Source organism: Dermacentor silvarum, chromosome 6 (assembly GCF_013339745.2).
Source record: "Dermacentor silvarum isolate Dsil-2018 chromosome 6, BIME_Dsil_1.4, whole genome shotgun sequence".
Lineage (NCBI taxonomy): Eukaryota > Metazoa > Arthropoda > Arachnida > Ixodida > Ixodidae > Dermacentor > Dermacentor silvarum.
Genome location: NC_051159.1, coordinates 113,090,242 through 113,112,033, shown reverse-complemented (window position 1 = coordinate 113,112,033; position 21,792 = coordinate 113,090,242). Strand labels below are relative to the sequence as shown.

General features: G+C 44.5%; 1 protein-coding gene across 1 annotated transcript in view; it reads left to right on the top strand.

Annotated features, from left to right (window-relative positions):
* LOC119455854 (uncharacterized) overlaps positions 1-17,937 on the top strand; it is a 95,037-nt gene extending 77,100 nt beyond the window's left edge. Inside the window, exon 2 of the mRNA XM_037717366.2 lies at positions 15,979-17,937. Coding sequence (XP_037573294.1) covers positions 15,979-16,106 — 128 coding nt within the window. The 3' untranslated portion in view covers positions 16,107-17,937. The remainder of the gene's footprint in view (positions 1-15,978) is intronic.
* The last annotated feature ends 3,855 nt before the right edge of the window (positions 17,938-21,792 follow it).

Sequence of the window (21,792 nt, the reverse complement as noted above, 5' to 3'; positions counted from 1 at the left end):
ATACGGAGGCCGAATGCCCCTCGAGATATGTTAATCCGCGCCGGGTTGTGGGATCGCAGCCGCAGTAATCAGCGGTATACGACGTTCATGCGCAAAGGTTTTAACATTTAACGTATCGCTATAACGTATCGTGTACCAAGCAAAAAATAAAACTCTCTAATCTCGCCAGTAACTAGCCTTTTACGCCGGGAACTATATTCCGCTGCGCGAGGATATTACCTGTGTATGCCTTATACCTTCGGCAGTGCTGCAAAAGATTTGTGAGATTGAGTATAGGTTACGTAATGTGGGCTAAATACTCCGGATTACAGAGAGACACTAGCGTAGCGCATGCTAAGCCTACAGCTCTCTCAACTCGCTATGGCTCGCTCGGGTCGTCTGTTAAGCGGCTACTCGCTTTGAGGCCCGGTGTAGCAGCATAGCAGACGGCCGAATGAGTCGGAATGAGTGCCGAAACATTTACGATCTTTTTCTCCCACGCGATCATCTTCTGCGTTCTGACCTCGATGTCACATGCACTTCCTGAGAAGCGAAATCAAAACGAGCTATAAAATTGTAAATATAGTAAATTTGCTGCGCGCTTTGAGGCTTGCTAACATTTTGTCCAAAATTCAGAGGTGCAGAGCTTATTTTAACGCAAAAACAAAATACAAATCAAAGTATTATGAGAATATTTCTTCATCACGTAAATTTTATGAGCACAAGGTTGCCGCTTGCATTCCCGGTTACAACGTTCTCGTTTTCGTGTGGGCGGAACACTAAAATATTCACGTGCTGGAACTTTAGCAACGCATTAAGGAATCGATGTTAATTAATAGTCTTTCGCAGCACTTGGAATCCGATGTACCTCATACCGGTCGTGCTCCTATGAAAGGCAAGACGTCGCAAATTATTGATCATATTGCAAGAAGAGGCAAAGAGAATGGCATCAGCGTCATGCAAGTGGCGTCATAGCGCGCTATGTCGCAGAATCGATCTGATGCCGTTTCCTTACACTAACGTTTTTGCCCAGATAAGAAGCTTTCCTGCAGGGGCCATTACACATGCCTGGACAAGGCCTCCTATATTGAGGCCTTAATATTTTACGCAAGCTTGAAAAGGCCTAAGTGCCCTTTTAACCAGCGCACCTCTTTTTGTCGAAGCGTCCACGCTGAGTTTTCACTGCAAGAGCAACATGAGAGAAAAAATTATCATAACCACGGCCGTGTCATAACCTGCCCTTTTCCGCTGTCAGGCGCACACGTTTAGGGCAGTGAAGTCACGTTATATTCTCTGCTGCTTTCTTAGCGGAGTTCTCCTGAAGTGAACTGTCAGTTTGGCGAAATCCCCACTGTCAAGTCGCGCACTGACAAGCAAGGACGCTGTCAAGCCAAAGTGATAACAGCCATCTACCTAACGAAAGGAACAACACATAACAAAGAAATTGTATGTCAAGAAGGAATGATTGTTTTGACATTTTCGCGCACGCGTATTTCACTTTTGCAGCAAACCAGACAAAGGCAAAGGAAGTAGCGAGGCGCCGAAGCTGTCTGAAAAACGTTCGTTCGCCAGGTCAGACAAGCTCGAGTTTCTGATTATCTTAGTACACACAGGGGGGCCATAAAAGCGGAGTGCTTTTCGCTGTCGCCGTCACGAGCCAATGCATTCCAGGAAGGCTAGCGATAAGCGAGCTTTCCTGGATTCGTGCAAATCTAAAGCAACGTATCCAGTCAAATGCTGGACGTGGCAGAGAACGCTGTCAAAGCTACGGGCAGCCACTAGTGCAAAACGTGGAGGGATGTCCTTTACCTCTGCTCAACAGTTAGGAAAAACGGCGCGAAATGAAGAGAAGTCAACAGGAGAGAAAACGATAAAACACGCAAGTTTGAGCGCAAATATTTGTAAGGGCATCAGAATTGAACTATAGTCCTTAGTCCTTGAAAAGCGCAGTGCTATAAGCAAGCTATGTATAGACACACAATATAGCTCCAGCCCTTGGGAACGCCGGCTTGCCTAACCCTTCCTTTCCGTGTGCTTTTCTTTTAGGCATTTCGCAGCTGAGTGCGACTGCAAAGAAAAAGAAATAAAGAAAGGATACACACCGCGAACCTCACAAAGCGTTCTAGGACGACATTTCAAGATGACGGCAAAAACATGTTCTCACAGTGGAGGCATGAAAAATTCAGGCCTGTTTGGGCGGAGCACGTCGTGAAGTATGGTCGTCAACGTATGCGTTCCAACAAAGCGAAAAGCAGCCTCCTTTTCTCTTGAGCGGAGATTTATGATTGGGATTTCCCGACCATATTTTTCTTTTGTTGTTGTAAGGTTGTTCCGGGCCTCGCTTACAGCTACGCAAATATCTTCAAATGCTCGAAGAGTGCGTTCTGCTGTGTTTGTTCGTCTTTCGCAATGATGGCGTGAAGAAAGATGACCTCTTGAATCAACGTTGTGGGGACGGCTGGAAAATGCCAACACTGCTGCCTCGGTAAAGACTTCACTTGTCATGGCGATAAGTTGTGAACTCACTAATTGGTGTACCCCAATAGAAAAATGTGCTCTTGCGCAATACTTCTCACAAGAAAAAGGAGCATTCTTGAAAGCGTGAATATTTTGCATCGGAGGCTATAAAGCAAGCATAAAGTAGTTGGCGCAGATTGTGTCTCAGAGTGAAGCATTTATGAAGCTCACATAGTGTAATGGTGACCACAGTATGTTCTTTCCCACCAACATGATTTTCATCTTCATGCGCTTCATGACAGGGCAATTTCTTTTAAAGCTCTGAATAGCGTAGGCGGTGACTATTTTAACTATGAGCTTAGTCTTATGTCTTACTATAGAAATAATTAATATTGTTGAGTTGAACAACTTTCATAGCTTTCCAAGTCAGTGTCGTTCAGCGTACCTCCTCGTATTTTTCAGTTGCCCATTGAGCTGATCAGAACTTGAACTTTCGTTCCGAGTTCGTCCACGCTATGCCTTCGTAACCATAACTTCTTATAGCACTACTTACTAAACTTGAAAACTTTGTATTCAAGAGGTGTACCTTGAAAAAAGAAAAGAGAAAAAGTGACCCGCACAATCACTCGGAAATGTTAGATGTAATGACTTTCTTATTGCGACAGCAATTACGCCGGCGCTCGAGGTGCATTGCGCTGGCACCGTTGTCATGGCCATCGGCGACGTCGTGTTGTCACAGTATTGACATGCATGCACGGTTTATTTTGTTTACCTGCAGGATTGGAAGGTCTCCAGAGACACGAGAGACGAGCTCTGTGTTTCGCTGCAAAAGTGACGATGCCAAGTGAACGCAACCTCCATAGCTGCGTTCAACAGACTCTAAGCGCCAGTGCTGTCGTGTGCGTTCGTTTCCTCCTCGTCCCGTCGCGCTACTTAAATAGACCTTCAAAATACTCTGCAGCGCCGCCTCACGCCACTGGCATAAGCGTTGTGCACCTGTTCGACAGCTGTGTCCGTGCAGTTGTCCTATAGTCTCATGGACAGTACACTTTGTTTTGACGTTGTTTGACGAGCTGCAAGTCCTGATGGTTTTCTTTTACTGACGTGCACCAGTGAGGTGCGACGATCGCAACGTCGGTGGCGCTCTTCATCGTGCCAGCATTGTGGGACGCCCTGTAACTGCCAGGGCGCTGTTTCTCCTGCGCAGTTGCAAGCTGCCTCGCGTGCTGTGTCGTGCCAACGCTGAACCTTGCTATGACTTTCAATGCTTTATCCTTCGGGCAAAACTACTCAATATTTTATAACACGTATAGTCTTCTTTAGTTAACTTTAAAACCTTATATTAAGAAATTAAACATGTTCCCACTTCTTCTTAACGCTTCAGCGGCTTTTATTTAGGCTTTGAACCACATGAGTTTGTCGCTGTGTGGTTGATGCTGACTAGTGCGTGCCAAATAAACCACTGATTAGCAAACGTCGGACGTGTATACGCGAAAAAAAGGAACGTAATACTGAGTCCTGTTTGCATCACCTAGAAAAAATCTGAAGGTAGAAATCTAGCGGCTTCTATTTTCTGGTATGTTCCACAGCTTTACGAAAAAATAGCGCGAGCTACCTGAGCAATAAATAGATGAAAATAGTAAATTTGTCCTTTTCGCACGCAGCGCTTCGTGGGTTACTTAGTCGAGTCATTATTCAGATGTTTGATAACGCTCTGAGCAAATGGTTGACGCCGGTCTTCGTGAGATGCTTATCGGGAAATTCATAAAGCCAGCCTTATGTTAGACTAAGACTAAACAACGACACAAAGGCGGTGGGGGGAACGCTATGGCGTTCACCTTGACGTGTATGTTTCGTCTAGCTTGAGTGCAGGATTATTTTTTCAAACTAGGAATCGACTGGCTGAAATGCAAGTACTTCTATACGTACTAAAACGCAGGAGTGTTCGTAAATTTTAATTTCGTTTACCTAATGTGTGTACTTCATGCAGGGAACAGCCAGTGGGTTTTGATATTAACAACCATGCTTCATTTCCTTCTTGACTTTGGCGTACGTGGCGAGCTTGTTTCATTGCCATTGCAGTATTTTATGCTGTGGCCATCTGCTGCAGTTTCCAAAACAGTGCCGCCCATGCGCCCGGAATATTTGGCTACTTTTCTCACACTAAGTGATAACAGTGGTGCTGGAAGACAGTCTAAGTAGATGAGCATTGAAGCTTGTTTTTATTGAAATAAGTGCTTTGACCTCGATGGTCTAAATAAATGTTTTCTCTCTCTCTCTCTCTCTCTAACGCATTCAAACAAAGGCTCGGAGCACAGTCTGGTACTGTAAAAAGAGAAAACCTCGAATTGAGTAATCATCATCATCATCATCATCATCATCATCATCATCAGCCTATATTTATGTCCACTGCAGGACGAAGGCCACTCCCTGCGATGTCCAATTACCCCCGTCTTGCGCTAGGGAAAATCCGCCCGTTGACCTCAGGTATCGTAATAGTAAAGCACCCATGGGATAACGTTGAGCAATTTTCGTGTGAAAGATGCACCAAAGGCGTCTTTGCTCAGCGTTCCACGTGATGAAGAACGGCGAAAGGAATGGGAGAGGAACCTCGAGATCAACCGTGCAGATAAGACACTGGAGGAATCTTGCGGGTCTGTGAGTTACACTTCGAACCGCGATTCATATTTAGGGTCTTGTGCACCTTATAGAGTGCAAAGAGGTGTGCATTCTTCGTGATAATTTCCACTGCTATCAGAAAACGCTGTTTCCACGATTCTTCCGAATTTACCACAGTACCTGACGAAGACAACACCGAAGCCCAGGAACAAAAGGAAAAGGTGTGAAAGGGACGAAGCACCCGCGAAGAAAATCCGAAGCGCACTAGACAGTAGCTATTCGGAGTTTTCACCGGCTGCTCCCGGCGCTTCCGGGATCATTTTTTATTTCGTTGTAAATAAACATTGTTATTGCATAAATGTAACCTGGTATTTTCATCCTTTCGATTTCATGTCGCATTAACGTTACGAAAGATGTAATACATAGATAACCAGCTAACCAGCTTAAATTGTGCAGCAGTGAAGCCCGTTTCACATGGTGCGATTTTGTCTGCGAATTTGCACGTGTGATCCATGTGAAACGGGATCGCGAATTTCGCATCTGCGGAAATCGCAGCTGCGAAAAACGCACTGCAATTTCGCACCATGTGAAACGGGCTTGATACCTAAATATTCAACTTCGTGAATAGATGGAGCAACGTGAAAATGTCTAAGGCGCTGCACGCCTTACCCGCGGAAAAAAAACAAAAAACAAACGAAGTGGTGGTTCAATTCGGAGCGGTGGTGCTGGGAACACGGATGCACGGTAGTTGTGGGGAAACCACACTGACCATTTTATCGATCAGCTGCAGAAAAAACTCGAGTGTATCTTGCTACCGTGACTGCAGCTCGATGTCTAAATAAATGTTTTCTCTCTCTCTCTCTCCTCTCTCTCTCTCTCTAATGTATTCAAACAAAGGCTCGGAGCACAGTCTGGTACTGTAAAAAGAGAAAACTCTCGAATTGAGTAATCATCTCATCATCATCATCATCATCATCATCATCAGCCTATATTTATGTCCACTGCAGGACGAAGGCCACTCCCTGCGATGCTCCAATTACCCCCGTCTTGCGCTAGCGAAATTCCGCCCGTTGACCTCAGGTATCGTAATAGTAAGCGCCCATGGGATGACGTTGTAGCAGTTACTGCTTAGTAGTCCTAACAGGCACTATGATTACCTAGATGTTCTGAAGACTGCAAAAGAAAAAAAATAAACCAACGACAACAAGGGTAACAGTCGTTACTTACGGTCGCCGTATCACACTGTCAGCTTTTGCAATAGTCAATTGTCAAATAATTGGAAACAGTCCATTACCACAAAAGAATAGTATTACTCTAGTCCTTTTAACATGACAACAAGGATTTGAGTACAAAACATATACCTATCCTATTAAAAGACAACGAATACGGTGATTATACTTTATAGAGGCGCCGTATGTGGATTTATGACTCAGTATAAAAAAGCGTTTAGTCCTTGCAATGTAAGCAGTTAGAGCTGTGGTCCGAAATACGGCAAACACCTGCCGTGTCATTGCTTAGTTTTTCACTAGTTTCCTTTCATTATCTGATTATTGGGCTGTCTTCATGTCTTGATTTCCTCTTCTAATCATTGCGATCACAGTGATATTATTTTATTAGCAAGCAAAAGTTCCTAGCAATCTAAATGCTTCTTTGTATTACATTGCAATATGTTGAGCAACACGAGAACAAGCTGAGAGCAGGAGCCAACGTTTTGACAAGTGGACTTGTCTTCTTCAAGGTGACATATGCTCTCCTCAGCGCAGCATATATAGGTAGGGTTCCTCTAAAGGGGAGAGAAGGTAAGGCGGGTGGGTGAGGTGAGGTACCTCACCCACCCGCCTTACCTTCTCTCCCCTTTAGAAGAACCCTACTTACCTCACCCACCAGCCTTACCTTCTCTCCCCTTTAGATGAACCCTACTTACCTCACCCACCCGCCTTACCTTCTCTCCCCTTTAGAAGAACCCTACTTACCTCACCCCCCAGCCTTACCTTCTCTCCCTTTTAGAAGAACCCTACCTATATATGTTGTGCCGAGGAGAGCATATGTCGCCTTGAAGAAGACAAGTCCATTTGTCGAAACGTTGGCTCCTGCTCTCACCTCGTTCTCGTGTTGCTCATCGTCTTGAATTTCCATCTCCAGGCATTTCCCGTGTTTTCCCTGGATTGCAATATGTATAATATTGGCACTCTTATACTCGGCTTGCGGCATAACTATATTTAATCGTTATGTGATATCATCTCATCCTACTGTGAACCTGACACTTAAGCTGATATCATTGTAAATGTAGTCATAACGTAGCTATGGCAAAGCCAGTGGGCACAGTACAAAGAAAAGCATCATTCAAACTCCATTACAGTTGCACGACGTTTCTTGAAGCAGCCACGGCTCGACGAAGCTTCGAGAGCTTTCGTTTAATCATCTCCCTTCACTTTCCCTTTTTGTGTTTCAGGTGGCCGTTCTTATTTAGTTCATAATCGAAATATGTGATGAAATTAGAATATTTGCAGCATAACTTGGAATCAGCTAGCGCAAGACAGGTGGAATTGAAGTTCGCCGCGAGAGGCCTGCGTCCTGCAGTTGGCATAAAAATAGGTTTGCGATGATTATGATGATGATGATGATCGTTGATTGTATGCAACAGCTAAAACTACGGGACATTTTTTTCGGGGCTGTCACGTGGTTTGTCGGATGCGCAAGGCACCCTTTATGGTCGAGGTACGTGGAAACCGTACTTTTTGGGGTCAGAAGGCTGATTGAAATATCAGAGAACGAAATGTAGCACCGAAATGTCATTGCTAATCACAACCCTCAATTTGCCATATTTTTTTGCCGCGCCATAAGTTTCATGTTACAAAAGTATCCGCGTTATCACTAACACGATGTTAACGCCGGCAACCTAAACTCGAGTTTTTCTGGTGTTGCACAGATTAGGAAATGATAAAAATAAAATTTCTGTTGCGAAACCTTTATGATTTATATTGAGAACTTAAAAGTGATCAGTGTTTCGTAAAACAGCGTTCCTCAAAGCTTTAACGCGCATTGTAATCATCAAAAGAATCACAGCATATCCACGGGGTGAATGATGATGAGTGGGCGAAGCTCCGGAGGGAATCATCGGATCTCCCGCTTAAGGGGACGCTAGCACAAACGCATTAGAAACGTGCAGTACTCTCTAGTAAGGGGGAGCGGCCACAGCGTCTTACGCACCCATTTACACATGCCGGAACATGCACCGCGTTTGCCGACGCCATCACATGACTGCTGAGAGAGTATACCCCCCGTATTCATAAACGCTCCTCGACTTGAACTTGACTTGCCACCACCAAGCCCATACGCCGCAGCGGGCGAAGGTACGTGCGGTCTATCGCTTCAACGGAAACTGAGCGGCGAATGCACGGCGCATAAAGGTCAGAGCCGTGTGGAGATAAGAGACGGTGCGGGCGAGCGACGAGCGCGGTTGTTGGCAGAATAGAAGTGCCCCCCACCCCGCTCCCTCCGGCGCTGGCTTCCCGCTTCCTTGCTTGCGCGTGGGAGATTGAGTGCGTTCGCTCTCCGTGATAGCGCGCGTCCCCGCACGCTTCCGCTCGGGCATACGGCGCGCGGCGAAGGTTTTATCTATAGGGAACCTCCCGGCGACGGCGACGCCGACGGCAGGAATCCGGTTGAAGTTTCCATATATCGCAATAAAATAAAATTTCTGCGGCGAAACCTTTATGATGTATATCGAGAACTTAAAAGTGATGAGTGTTTCGTAAAAAAGCGTTCCTCAAAGCTTTAACGCGCATTGTAATCATAAAAAATGAGCTTACCGTAACGATGTGCGGCATAGTGAAAACCAAAGTATATTACAATATAAAAAACGGGAATCTTACAAATTGTCTCTTTCTATGCTTTAAATTTTCGCTTACGTCGACCTTTCCTCATTCTCCCGGGTGTTATTTATTCACATTATACCGCATTGATCCGGCGGAAGCCACGTTAGGGAATTCTTGATTGTGAAAACAAGCTATCAGTTGGCACCTAGTGATGAAAATAAAAAGATAAAGGTCGACGCCTACCACGTGTGGACGCTTGGCATACAATAAATGTATGTTGAGCCAGTGTTCAGGAAAGAAATATAGTAGTGTCATAATGGTAATTAATTTCCCCTAAATATATGATCTTCTGCGAAAAACATAGAGCTGAATGCGTACGACCGCGTTGTAGAACTGAGGATATGAGTCACTGTCTTGGCTTTGAATAGTTGCTATGGTGTTGATTGCGGAGAGTAAATGTTGCTGGTATCTGTCTTCGGGGCGTTTTTTACTACGCACTCAAGACGAATCCTTCCTATAAGCTTGAATTATCAGGGAGCGTTACGTACATTCCGAATGCGGGACATCGTCAGCATTGAGAGGTGGGGCAATGCCACTACCTTGCAACAAGACGACACTGCTTAGCCGAGATACGTATCTGGTAGATCTGGTACCTGGTATCTGGACTATCGGTTAGATACGTATCTGGCATCCGGTAGATGCTATATTTTTCCTCTAAACTTAATTGAGAATAATGATAGGTGTTAACCTTAAAGAAAATTACAATCTAAGCTTGCGCTATGTCATAGAACGCCAGGCAAAACTGCACTGCGTGCAAGCGTTAACATACCTCAAGTAATCAGATAGCAATGCGCCTACATTATACTGTTGCGAACGAAGGCACGCCGTGATTTTTCATTTTTAACTTAGCAAATGAAATTGCCTTTTTTTTCATTCTTGTTATACGTACTTCTGGCGAAAAATCAGCTGAAGCGAAAACAAGGTGCTGCATTACAAACATCGGCTTCCTCCTTCCATGCCTTTATAGGTTTTCCTATAATGCGCAGGCAGTGGTGCGTTTGAAGCTCTTTAAGAAAAGAAAAAGCGGCCATATAGTCGCAGTGCTCTTCAGTTCCCAAAGAAAGATACGAGAACATTCCACAAAGAGCAAAGTCGACAAGAAAGAAAGCAGGCAAAAGGCATGTGTTGACCAACCTACGGGGAGCTGCGGCATTTTGCTGGGAGCGGCGCTGCTGTCCTATCAGTTTACCTGCTTGGAACGAACAAAAGAACGGGTACTTTGCCCACTCGGTGGTGGCGGTAATTTGCTTAGTATCTGTATTTGCCTCACGTTCCGGTCAGATGGAAGGAACCTGGGCACAACCAAGATTCCTCCTGGGAATCCGAAAGAACTCTTACATCGCTTTTATTTATTAAACTGATTTTTGTTCGCTCTTTCAATGCCGTTTGCTGTTGGTGTAGGCTCAGCCACTTGTCCCCGGTAACTCTTTTCTCTTTACCACGTTGCTTCTGCTAAAATAGAAAGCGGTACGTGACGTTCTCTTTGCAAGGATGCTTCCTGAAAGGTCACTTCACATGCATTGGTCTTGCAGCCGCGCCTTAAAAATGACTCCGACGTGACAGCAACCGACATTAATATTAAGAATTGGTTATAGCAGTGTGATTATCAATTGCAGGGACGAACACTAAAATTGAAAAGTGTAAAATGTAGGAATATTTATTATTTTTTATTTATTACCTACTGCTAATAAATATAAAACCATGATTATTAAAGTTTGCAGTAGATACACCTAGTGTACACTTGTAGTCCATTGAACCACACGAAAGCCGAAGTAATTTTCATTTTCCTAGTTGATTTTTGATCCTGAAGATTTAGTGAAACTGACTCGTGTGCCACGGTGCTATAGGTGAGGGTGCTGAAAGATTTATATCCTGCGTAACGTGAGGTTGCCCGTTCTTTATTATTTGCGCTTATGCTGTTATCACGCTTAGTCATTATTTTTCTTTTTGTCTGCTTTTATACTCTTACGTTATTGCGAAAACACCCGTGTTTTCGGTGCACGTTAAAGAACCTTAGGTGGTCCAAATTTCCGGAGTCCTCCACTACGGCGTGCCTCATAATCAGAACTGGTTTTGGCACATAAAACCCCATAATTTAATTTAATTTAATTTTAATAGCAATTGTATGGGCACTCCAAGCGCATATGAGCAATCTCGCGCGCGTGAGTAAGAAAGGCCGTGCCTAGCGCGCTTCCGTGCCACTGGAAGCGCGCAAGGCACGGGAGGCGGAGGGGTACTCTAGTGGCGGCCGCGCGGGCGCCGTATCTTGAAAGTAATCTGTGACGTGTAAAACGTGCACACCCACGCGGGCCTCATCTTCAATGCAATCTGCGATGTGAACAAAGTGCAAATAGTACCGTAAGCTTCGTATGCACTGTGCTTTCGAAGTTCAGTTCGTGTTGAAGCGAGAGACGACAAGGAGGTCAATTCGCTCGCTGCTATTGCCACGCCTCCTGACTCAAACGTTTTGACAGCGAGTTTCCGTGGTCAATGAGCGAGATGTGTTCATGTTTATCTGCGCACGCGTTACCCCATGCTTGTTAATATAGTGAGTAAGCGAATGTTTACAAGTTTACACGGCCGACAAAAGTATTTTCCTTAGTTCGTATAGTTGTCTACTAATTTGCTATCGCAATCGATGCTTCGACTTTCGGGCGAAACCATGGGCAGAGTTAATAACTTCTTTTCTAACGACTAACTCTTCTAGTGGTTGCAAAGCGCGTTCATTGGCAGGCAGTGGAGTAGTCGCCCAAGAGGTTCTGTTAAGAGGAAATCTATTGCGGTTAGAAGCCACGTGGGAATACACCGCGCTGTTTCAGGAAATGATGTCGTTTAAATAGCTTGGCAAACTAGTGCTATGCCATCACCTCCTAATAAAAAAGATTAATGAAAGTTCACCCGAATGTTTAGTTGCCTAAAAGGGTGTTTATGAGCCACAAACTGGAACGTAATGAGTGAGAATAATAGGGAAAGTCGAAAGGCTTGAGCTTTCGTAATAGTTACAACCACGTGTCTTCAACAGACAACGAAGCCAGAGAAAGCGTAAGTGAAATTAACCATTTGTTTTTGTACAAATGTGGAAAAAATTTCACGGTTTCGCCCTAAGGGCGAAGCAATGAATGCGATAGCAACACAGCAATGTCATACGAAGTAAGTTGAGCGGCTTTGGTAGCAATATGAATTGTGGTAAACATGAGCTTATTAAGTAAGCAGGCGTGCTGCGGCATAAGTAGACCGACATGAAGAGAGACTCGATGACCACGACAAGGCGCGTGTGAAACGGTGGTGTTGATGAGAAGCGCTTCCCGTGGGCAGCGCGTGCGAAGGGACACACCTGTAGCACTGCACTGCCGATCCGGGCAGCATTGCATGTGTAGCATGCGTTGGAAAATGTGGCCCGACTATTACTAACTGAATTAACAAGCGTGGTGTCAGCGCGCACAAGCAAACATGAATATCACACTGAATGACTGCAGACAACGACTGTCAAAACGCTGGCAGCAAGCGCATCCGCCGCAGCGGTCTATCGCTTCAACGGAAACTGAGCGGCGAATGCACAGCGCATACAAAGGTCAGAGCCGTGTCGAGATAAGAGACGGTGCGGGCGAGCGACACAGCTGGGCAAAGTACGAACGCGGTTGTTGGCAGAGCTGCGCCCCCCCCCCCCCCCCCCCGCTCCCTCCCGCGCTGCCTTCCCGGTTTCTTGTTTTCACGTGGGAGATTGAGTGGCAAGTTCCCTTGCGCCCGGTTGCAAGATAGGCCTTTGGTGCCGGAGCGCAGCGGCGCCCCGCCTCCCTCCCTCCCATACCCCAACGGCCTTTCGCGCGACGGTCGCGTTTGCTTTCCGCCGTGCGTTTGCTCTCCGTGATAGCGCGCGTCCCCCGCACGCTTCCGCTCGGGCATACGGCGCGCGGCGACGATTTTATCTATACGGAACCTCACGGCGACGACGACGGCGACGACAACAGCGATGGCGACGCCGACGGCAGAAATCCGGTTGAAGTGTCCATATAATTGCAATCGCAATAATAATAACAAAAGAAGACACGAACATGGACAAGAACATGCCGCGGGTGGGGAGCCGAACCACAATCTTCCGCAATAAGCATGCGATAATCTACCATTGTGTTAGTGCAGTGGCCATTCTCGCGTTCGTCTTGAGTATTTCTGCATTTGTACCGTAGATGCGGTCCTGCAATGCGTTAGACAGCGCCACTCACAGCCGTAGTGGTGAATAAGGAACATGTTTTTGACTGCAAGCGTCACGTATAGCACGTGAGCTTAGTAAGCGGATATTGGGAAAAAACTTTGTATGCTACCTCACGGTGTCAAGGCTGCCAAAATCGAGACCCTCGCTGCTGTAGTGAGCAAGGATCTCGAAGCCAAGGTAATCGTTGGGGAAATGCACAGTCATGTATAATTAACGTAGCGCCTTCAATCTGAGTTCTTACTTTTCGAATCTATGCGTGCTAAACAGAAGACAAGAAATTTCGCCAGGCAACGAGTAGGTGCTATTCACGTGGTTGGCTCCTAAATTTTGCCATCGCATCGCGCAATTGCTTTCACGTTCAACAGTAATTCATCAGACTGCTATCATCCATTGTGCTCTTCGTCAACGTCTGATTCAATTCGGTAAAAAAAACAACTAGTGGCTGCGAGCAGTGCCAAGAAGAAAGGGAAACAGCATGGGATCAATGTCACGACAATGTGCACCTGCGCTTCCTTAATGGGCCGTTTTTTTTCTTTTTCAGCGAATACTCCTCCGGCAATTTGCGTTAAAATTTTGCAGATCTCGCACACTGTGGCTGTCGCTCTAAGCGAAGCTGTGGTGGATCGGCAAGACGAAAAGGCGTATCTCCACAACAAACGTGGTGCAGCCTTCGGTGATGAGTGCGGCCACCCATGGTATGGCCAGGTGGCAGCGAAACGAGACAGTTCCACCGCAGAGCTTTAGGCGCCACAAAGCTCTCGTGGAATAACTCCTGCGTCCCACAGAAATTTTATACTTGGCGTTCAGCGAGCAACATGCTCCTCAGCTCTGTTGGGAGAGAGCAAGTACCTTTTGTATCGGATCGACAGAAAAAATCCAACCGGAAACCACGAAAATGGCAAAACAGCAAACACAAATAATTAAAAAAATAATAGCTACTCGCTTTGAAAGAAATGCTCCGAATTGCAGTATTTATTTTGCTCCCGGAACTTAATGAATGGTAACAGCAATTATAAGCCCTAAACTCCTCGGTACATTCAGAGCATCGACGATGTTATCTCCATGCTATCTTAGATGTGATTCAGTTATTTTAGTCATGATATTGTCATCGTGCCACTGTTTTCCTCATTCATGCTACCGTCAACGATGATCTGTTGCGCAACATTAGAGAGTCTTCGAATAGGCCCCCCTATCTTTGCGACTACAAAGAGTTTTGAGCAGATGTCATTTGCGTGACGCGAGAGCAACGAGCTTCAACATAGGGTCTAGCGCTCGCGTTTTCCAGCGTGCGCTTGCAGCGCTTGCAGAGCGATTACTTCAACAAAAGGTAATCTAAAACACAACGACATAATTGGTCTTTTGAAACATGTTTCATCAAGATCAAGTCGGAATACATCTGTACAATGTTTATAATAAATTTTGTCATGTTGTCAATTTTGTCTCGCGCATTCGCAGTGGCACTGACTGTGTTTCTATGTGGTCGCAAAACGTCTTGGGCCCCTATTCTAAAACTTTTCAATATCGCTTTTAGAAAACACAACTGAAACTTTACATTCGTTTGCACAGTCATCGGTCATGACCAGCGTTCACAAGTCCTCACATCGAAAAAAAGTCAAAATGTGTATTCCAAGGCAAATGCAATGTTTAGGATGACAGGTAAAAAGCCTGCTTGAGGCTTGATCAGGTAGGGAATGGTTGTACAACAAGTTTAGCGTGATAGAGATCCTACTTATTGCGTGTTTATTGGAAACTTCTCACGGAGAGGACGTGCCATCCTTTCACTCCACCCACACATGTCACGCAGTGGGCTTCTTGTTGGCCAATCCTATATGAAAAGCCTAGGCGTTCGTGAAAGCTACTCGGAGCACAGATGGCACAAAAGAGTGGAGTTACGTCCGAGTACCCTCAACAAAAAAGGGGAGTGGCAGTTGACTAAAGAAGTGTCATTGTAGGCTAAATAACAGCGAAACCATAAAGCCATTCTCTGCTCACCTGGAAGTGCATTTGCGGGAGCGGCATTGCGCAAACTGTGTCACTATTTATTAAAGAGCAATAAATATTTTACGGAACCACTCGGACGGCGGACAGAAACATTGTGAAAGGTAGTCAGCAAGGAAGACCTCAACAAGTGTGCCCGATTTAATTCTGGGCGTTTGACAAGCATGATCAACCAGTGTACATTTAATATAGGAACACGCCAGGTGAAAGGCAGACCGCCTGTAATAATCGCTCGTGGTACAAAAGTGCAAGAAGGGAAATCCTTTTTAAACGTCTGTGTAAGATCATTGTATAGCGTCTGCGATTTAATATGCGCGGCTAATCTCTATCTTAGTCGTATTTGATATATCCCGCCGTGGTTTATTTGTGGGCATGCCGTTTTACTGCTGAGCATGAGGTCGCGGAAGCCTCATTTAAATGGGAGGGGGGTTGTAACACTCGTGTGCCTTGCTTTTAGTGCACCCTAAAGAATCTCAGATGGTCAAAGTAGTCCAGAGCTCTGGTCCACGGGGACTCCTTAAAGCATATATGTTTCCTTGAGACGTTGAACCGAATGGATCCGATTCGAAATCAGCTTGCATGAATTGAGAATAATTCCAGTACAAGGGAGCACCTGCGCTCCAACATCATATTTAAAAAAAAGATGCTTTCCCGAATACTAAGGTGCCTCAAAGCCGTAGCCATCTTCTTGACTTGGCTGACCACACTGTAATCGCGTGTTACAGGATCTTGAAACTTTTCCATCGGTATAAGCAAAAAAAAAAAAAGGAACGCATGGATTTGTGAAAATTGTGCATAACAGGTGTCCTGCTTTGTTTTATTTTTTCGTATTCGCAGTACGCAAGGAAAACGAGGTGATGTTCCGAATTCCGACACCCCCACCTGGATTGCTGTCTTCCACGGGGTCAGCGGTCACAGCATTGCGAGAGAACACAACAATGGCCAGTCTCACGGCCGCCGGCTGAAGTCAACCCTGGTTCTGTTTCGCTTGGAATCTCACTTATCTTCAAGGCTGGCAGGCTCGGGAGAGCCGCTGACCTTGGCTTGATTGGCCAAGCATGTCTTCCTGCCGTCCAGGATGGGCGCTCAGTGCCACCAGCTGCGGCAGGTGCTTTGCTCACAATGAGAACGTGGTGGCCTTGTATCGCTGTTTGATTGTGGCCACGCAGCCTTCGTTTCTATTTGCCAGGCTCATCGATGGCAAATTCGAGGAGGTAATGCTCAGTGAGAAATTGTGGTTCTAGCACAGCAAGATTGTATCTCGCTTTTTTATTCGTGGTGCTACGAATGATTGTCCAGACACTGCTATCGTTACGTGGCATGTGTTTTAAGGACAGTCTTGCTAGCTAGCGGACGTATCGTGCACTCGTATATTTGCTGTCCAGCGGTACAGCTATGTTGGAGTGCTGGGAATAATATCTGGGTACTCCTACGAACCACTGAAGTATCTGTAGGTGGCCCGAGTCCTTGATGGCAATCAATTTTAGCCCACGTGAAGGAGCGATGCCAGAGATCATTGTTGTCAGCCACTTTACAAGCACGGTCTACATGTTATATAATCCTCAGAACGTGCTTAAATTACTATCTTCGTACGAACAAAATGTGGCCTGTGCTGATGAAACGAGTGTTTCGTTGTTGTTATTTAAACCATGTTGTAAGAACGGTCTCTTCACGTTTAGAGTTAGAGCATGTAACGACATCTCGTTTCTAGTAACGGATATTGAGCCGCTTATTAGAAGGGCTGCTGCACTTTTATCTACAGCAGTGAGAAGGGTGCCAAGAGCTGTGAATTGGTAAGGTCACGATCTAGAGTACGTCGCTTAAGCGTTCGGATTTCTCTTTGCCGTAGTAACACTGTAGCCAGCAATTAGCGGCTGAGTTGCTATGCCATGCTTGTTAGGGAAAAGAAATGCCGCACGGTCTCGTGCATATTATAAAGGAAGTAACTCTATCGTGCTTATTTATTGGTCATATCGAAGATTGCCGTTTGCTTGTTGTGGCTATCTGTTTTTCTTGCAGCAGGCTGTGAATAAAAGAAGTACTTCGGTGTCTTACAGAACGCACTGCATATTGGCGTAATGTGTACAAAGGTGGGCATTAAGATGTAGCCATCAGTTTGCAATTTTTTTTCTATAGAACACTATATGACGTTTATCGGCCATATTTTGCGAAGCGTTATGGGTACTACAGTTCAATACTGAGTTTTGATTTGTACTTGCTCTATTTGGTTTCGAATTGATCACAAACATATGTCAGAAATATCCTCATAAGGGAAAAAAATAAACGATCAAAGATGCCTATAGTGCTGAATGAGGCATAAGACAATTATGAATAATGATGACTCAAAGAAGTACTTGTTAAAATGCTTGATTGTAATGAATTGTTGAAGTAATCTGCATGTTTTAGACAGAACAATTCCATAAATGTTTGGTGGTGATATTGAAAGATAATCAAAATGTTCACTAGTATAACTTATTAGTAGCTGCGCCTGTAGCGCAGATCGTAAGTATGTTGGAAAAGAGATGGTGATTTCCCATGCTGGGTCCTCATCTCGGCCCGAACTACAATGCCGCCTATTCGAATACATGTAAAACGTAGTAATGCTTTTCTGAGATAAACCCTGCACCAATTTTAAGAAGCTTGTTGTATTTGAGAGAGGAAGTTGAATTGTAGGGACTGCAGGAAGCTAAATTATGATTTAGCGCCACAATTTGTGTACAAAAATTGCCGAAAATTTGTAAATGTGAACAAACAAATGCGCGAACTTTAGAAACCCGTAAATCTGCAGAAGAAAGAACAAATATCGCAGTTCTGTGAGCTGCACCAGTTAGGGCGTCTCAAGCGGAGAAATTTGGCATATTACTTTACAGCTTATGTGAATTTGTTTACAACGTTTTTAAGAGTTTTCACAAATTAGCAATATACTTCATCGAAATGTTGAACATATCATTTTTGCCCACTTTAAGTATACTATTAAAGGGACCCTGATACACTTTTCGAACATGGTAAGAAAGTATTGCCGATGTATTAATGAGGCTGCTGTGAACATATGAGCCAAATATTATTTCATGCATGCAGCAGGGAATTTACTATCTCGTTTCAAAAGCAGCAAAAAAAATCACTTGCACTCGCTTCCGCAGCATCACCATGCAGATAAATCGCAAGCAGCTGGACCCAGTACAGCTATTGGTAGATTTCTACATCGCAAGATTATTCTCAATAATGCACTTACTAATAATTCAAGGTAAATAATATATATATATATATATATATATATATATATATATATATGCGATCTCAAAACAACAGAAAAACCATTTCATCTTTGCACTGCCGATCCGAACACGGCCCTCGCGCGTTGCTGCGTCTGCTGCGGGTGGCCTCTGAGATGAAAAGTATAGCACAGATCGTAGAGCCTCGCGCTGTTTCCATCTCATAGCAGAGATACCACGGTCGCCACGGGGTGCCGCCACGAACCTCCTCGCGTTCAACCTTTGGGCGGGCCAGCGGGGCGTTGCTTCGTTGCGCCACCTTGCCGTCTCCTCTGTGTAGCTTCCAGTGCGTTAGTGGAAATGAAAGGAGACAAGCAGCCGCTGGTCCTTCTGATAACTACGTCTAACTTCGCGTCTGCTTGAAGGATTAAAAAAAAGTTTGTGGCAGAGCATTCTTAAGGTGACGGAAGGTTATAGTGATGAATTTTCCTGATTATTTAGAAGAAGTGTTTCAGGGTGCCTCTAAATCCAGTTTAAAGAATTTTATGTGATTTTTCTTAGCTTAGTTACGCAGTTGCAAAATTGGTAGTTTCGTTTTCTAAAATGCTTCAATTCTGAACATTCTTTTTGTAACTCGACAGCCTCATTAAAAAAATCCGCTTCCCACGGCCATTGAATTTTAACTTTCCTTTTAAATTTATTCAACCTAATGTACGTCGATGCAGTAAATGGCCAGAAAAATTATGTCTCCTTCCGATGCATTTGGATAGGAGCCACCGAGCTCCATCTCCAGGGGTGTTTTACGGATTGCATGTTGAATTAATACCGAACGCCTTCGTGAGATGAGTACTATGAGGTGAGAGTACATGCAAGCATACGACCATGCACGAAGGTTTAATGACACAAATTTGAAAGTGTTTGGGTTTTATAAACAAACAGTGAACCACAAAAGAACAACGCATACTCAGGATTTTTCGTCATGTAATATACAGACATGATGCTTCTGAGGTAGTGCACCAAACGGCGCTTTTGCAGTCAAATATCTTGCTAAGGCTGCATTTAAGAAAGGAAGCACCATGTAAGGTCGGTTGGCATTGCAGAATTGCGAAGCTAGCGTAGTCTTACAACGTATTCGGCACATACTCTTGCGTAGATTGACACCTCAGTAAACTTTTTTTTTCGTTGGTTGTGAACAATTAAGTAAGTCAACGGAAACTGGAATCGAGTTCGTGCTTCCGCTTTTAACAGATGCTCAAATTCTGATTTCCCGTACTTGCGTGAGATATCAACGTGAACATTCACGTGTAAAAGCAATTCTAGCAAAATTGAAATAACTTCATTTTCTAGTAAGTTAGTAGTGACCACACCATTTCTGGAACACTGAAATGTTCACTCTCTTGACTCACCAAGAGATAACGACTCAATGTGATCTGAACGTTTGTTGTTACTCTTTGCTGTTTTTCTACGTCGTGAACATCGACTTGTGGACGTTGACAAGCAATAAAGGGGAATTATCGTGAGAAGGAGTTCGTGTATTCTTGCTTCCATATGGCAATTTTACCTGCCGTGGCGGCTTAGTCGTACAGTAAACATGGCTTTCTGATGTTGAACACGAGGTCGCGGGCGCGCATTAGATATAAAAAAATTGTACGTAAAGATATTGTATATAAAGAACATATCTGAAGCTCTGTGAACATAACTGGAACAAGCTAACTCTATAAGCTAAGATATCCAAAGGGTGTTCTGAAGTTTCTGTTCGGCAATAGATACACTCCTTAGGAAAGTGTTCATTGTAGCTGTTTACTCTGTGACCATGTGCTTTTGTTTCTCGGTACAGACGACAATCGGGCCCCGCGCTGCGACAGTGGGGCCTGTTTTTAAGCAAGCGCTAGCACTTTTTATCATGCTACACGTGAAAAGTATGATGTGGTACATCTCACAGCCGTCAGCTGTTAGTAGCTCTTCCATGTGTATTCGCATTCAACTTGCAAACGTAAATTCTTTTGGTTTTGTGTGCACGTGATTTCACGCGAACACAGCTATGATGGCTCCACGATGGCTCCTAGCAAAAGGACCCACCGAAAGAGTGAAAGGCGAATGAGATAACTCACAACAGAGCTCGATTTGCTACCCTCAATTACAGAGGAACATAAACGTTGAACTACTGTGAAGAAATTTCAAAGAGCTGAAAGCACTGCCGGATCGCGGGCTTGGGCAATGAACTGAAGAAGTGTCCACTTTTTATTAGCAGAAGATCTTTTTTTTATTAACTGTACTTAAGGCAATATCGGTACGTAAATGTGGTGATTGCTACTGTTCTTTTGTGACATGTAAGTTGTGCTCATAGTGTTCATAAAAAAGCTGTTATAAAAAGTAAGACACATAGTGACATTAGCGTAAAGAAAGCTCGCGTGAGAAAATACAAATATATAAAATGTTTAAACAATACCAAGTGTACACAGAACCTACATCTTCACACCTTATTCCTGACATAATATAAATGTTCCTAGCAGTTTCAAATTTGGTCTCTCTTCAGTGTCACATTCCCAGCACAGCACCCGCGTCACGGACACTGGAGACACAGAAACACAAGGGCAGTAATATCGGTTATTTCAGGAAGACTAAAACAACAACACGAGCTCCATAAAAAGAAAAACTTTTTAGTATTGTTTTAAAATTCCTCACTTCTCCAAGAATTTTAATATCGCGCGTCCTGCCATGTGTATTAGGAATTTCTTCCTAATAGTGGGTCGTTTATTCAAAGCATGTAGACCTGAAAGTATCTGACAAGGAGTGTCATATTTCTCGCAGCGTAAAATAATGTGCTCTATGTCTTCTTCAGCCTCTGCATAGGAACGTGTAGCGCTGTTACTTCTTTCGCATCTTGCGGCAAACGTTTTTATTATAGGCTGTGGCTAGTAGTAGTCTATGAAATGTTTCAATAGAACGGATGGTCTTAAACGGTAAAAATGAATTGCATGACCGGGTCTATGCCATATAACCGGGTGTTCTCTGCGCCGTTTACGTAGCAAGTTTACTTGTATAACCGACCGCTTAATATTTTGTAAATGCGCAAATTAAAAATAATTCGTATCGCAATAAAAATGTCACAGTTTCGCCTGAAAGGCGAAGCATCAATTGCGATAGCAAATTAGTAGAGAGGTATTCGGAGTAGGGATAGTAGTTTTATCGGCTACATAAACTTGGACACATTCGCTTACTAACTGAATTAACAAGCGTGGTGTCAGCGCGCACAAGCAAGAATGAACAGATCACACTCAATGACCGCAGACAACCACGGTCGAAACGCTGGCAGCAAGCGCAGCCACCGCAGTGAGCGAAGGTTCATGTGGTCTATCGCTTAAACGGAAACTGAGCGGTGAATGGACGGCGGATACGAAGGTCAGAGCCGTGTGGAGATCGCTTTCAAGATACCGTG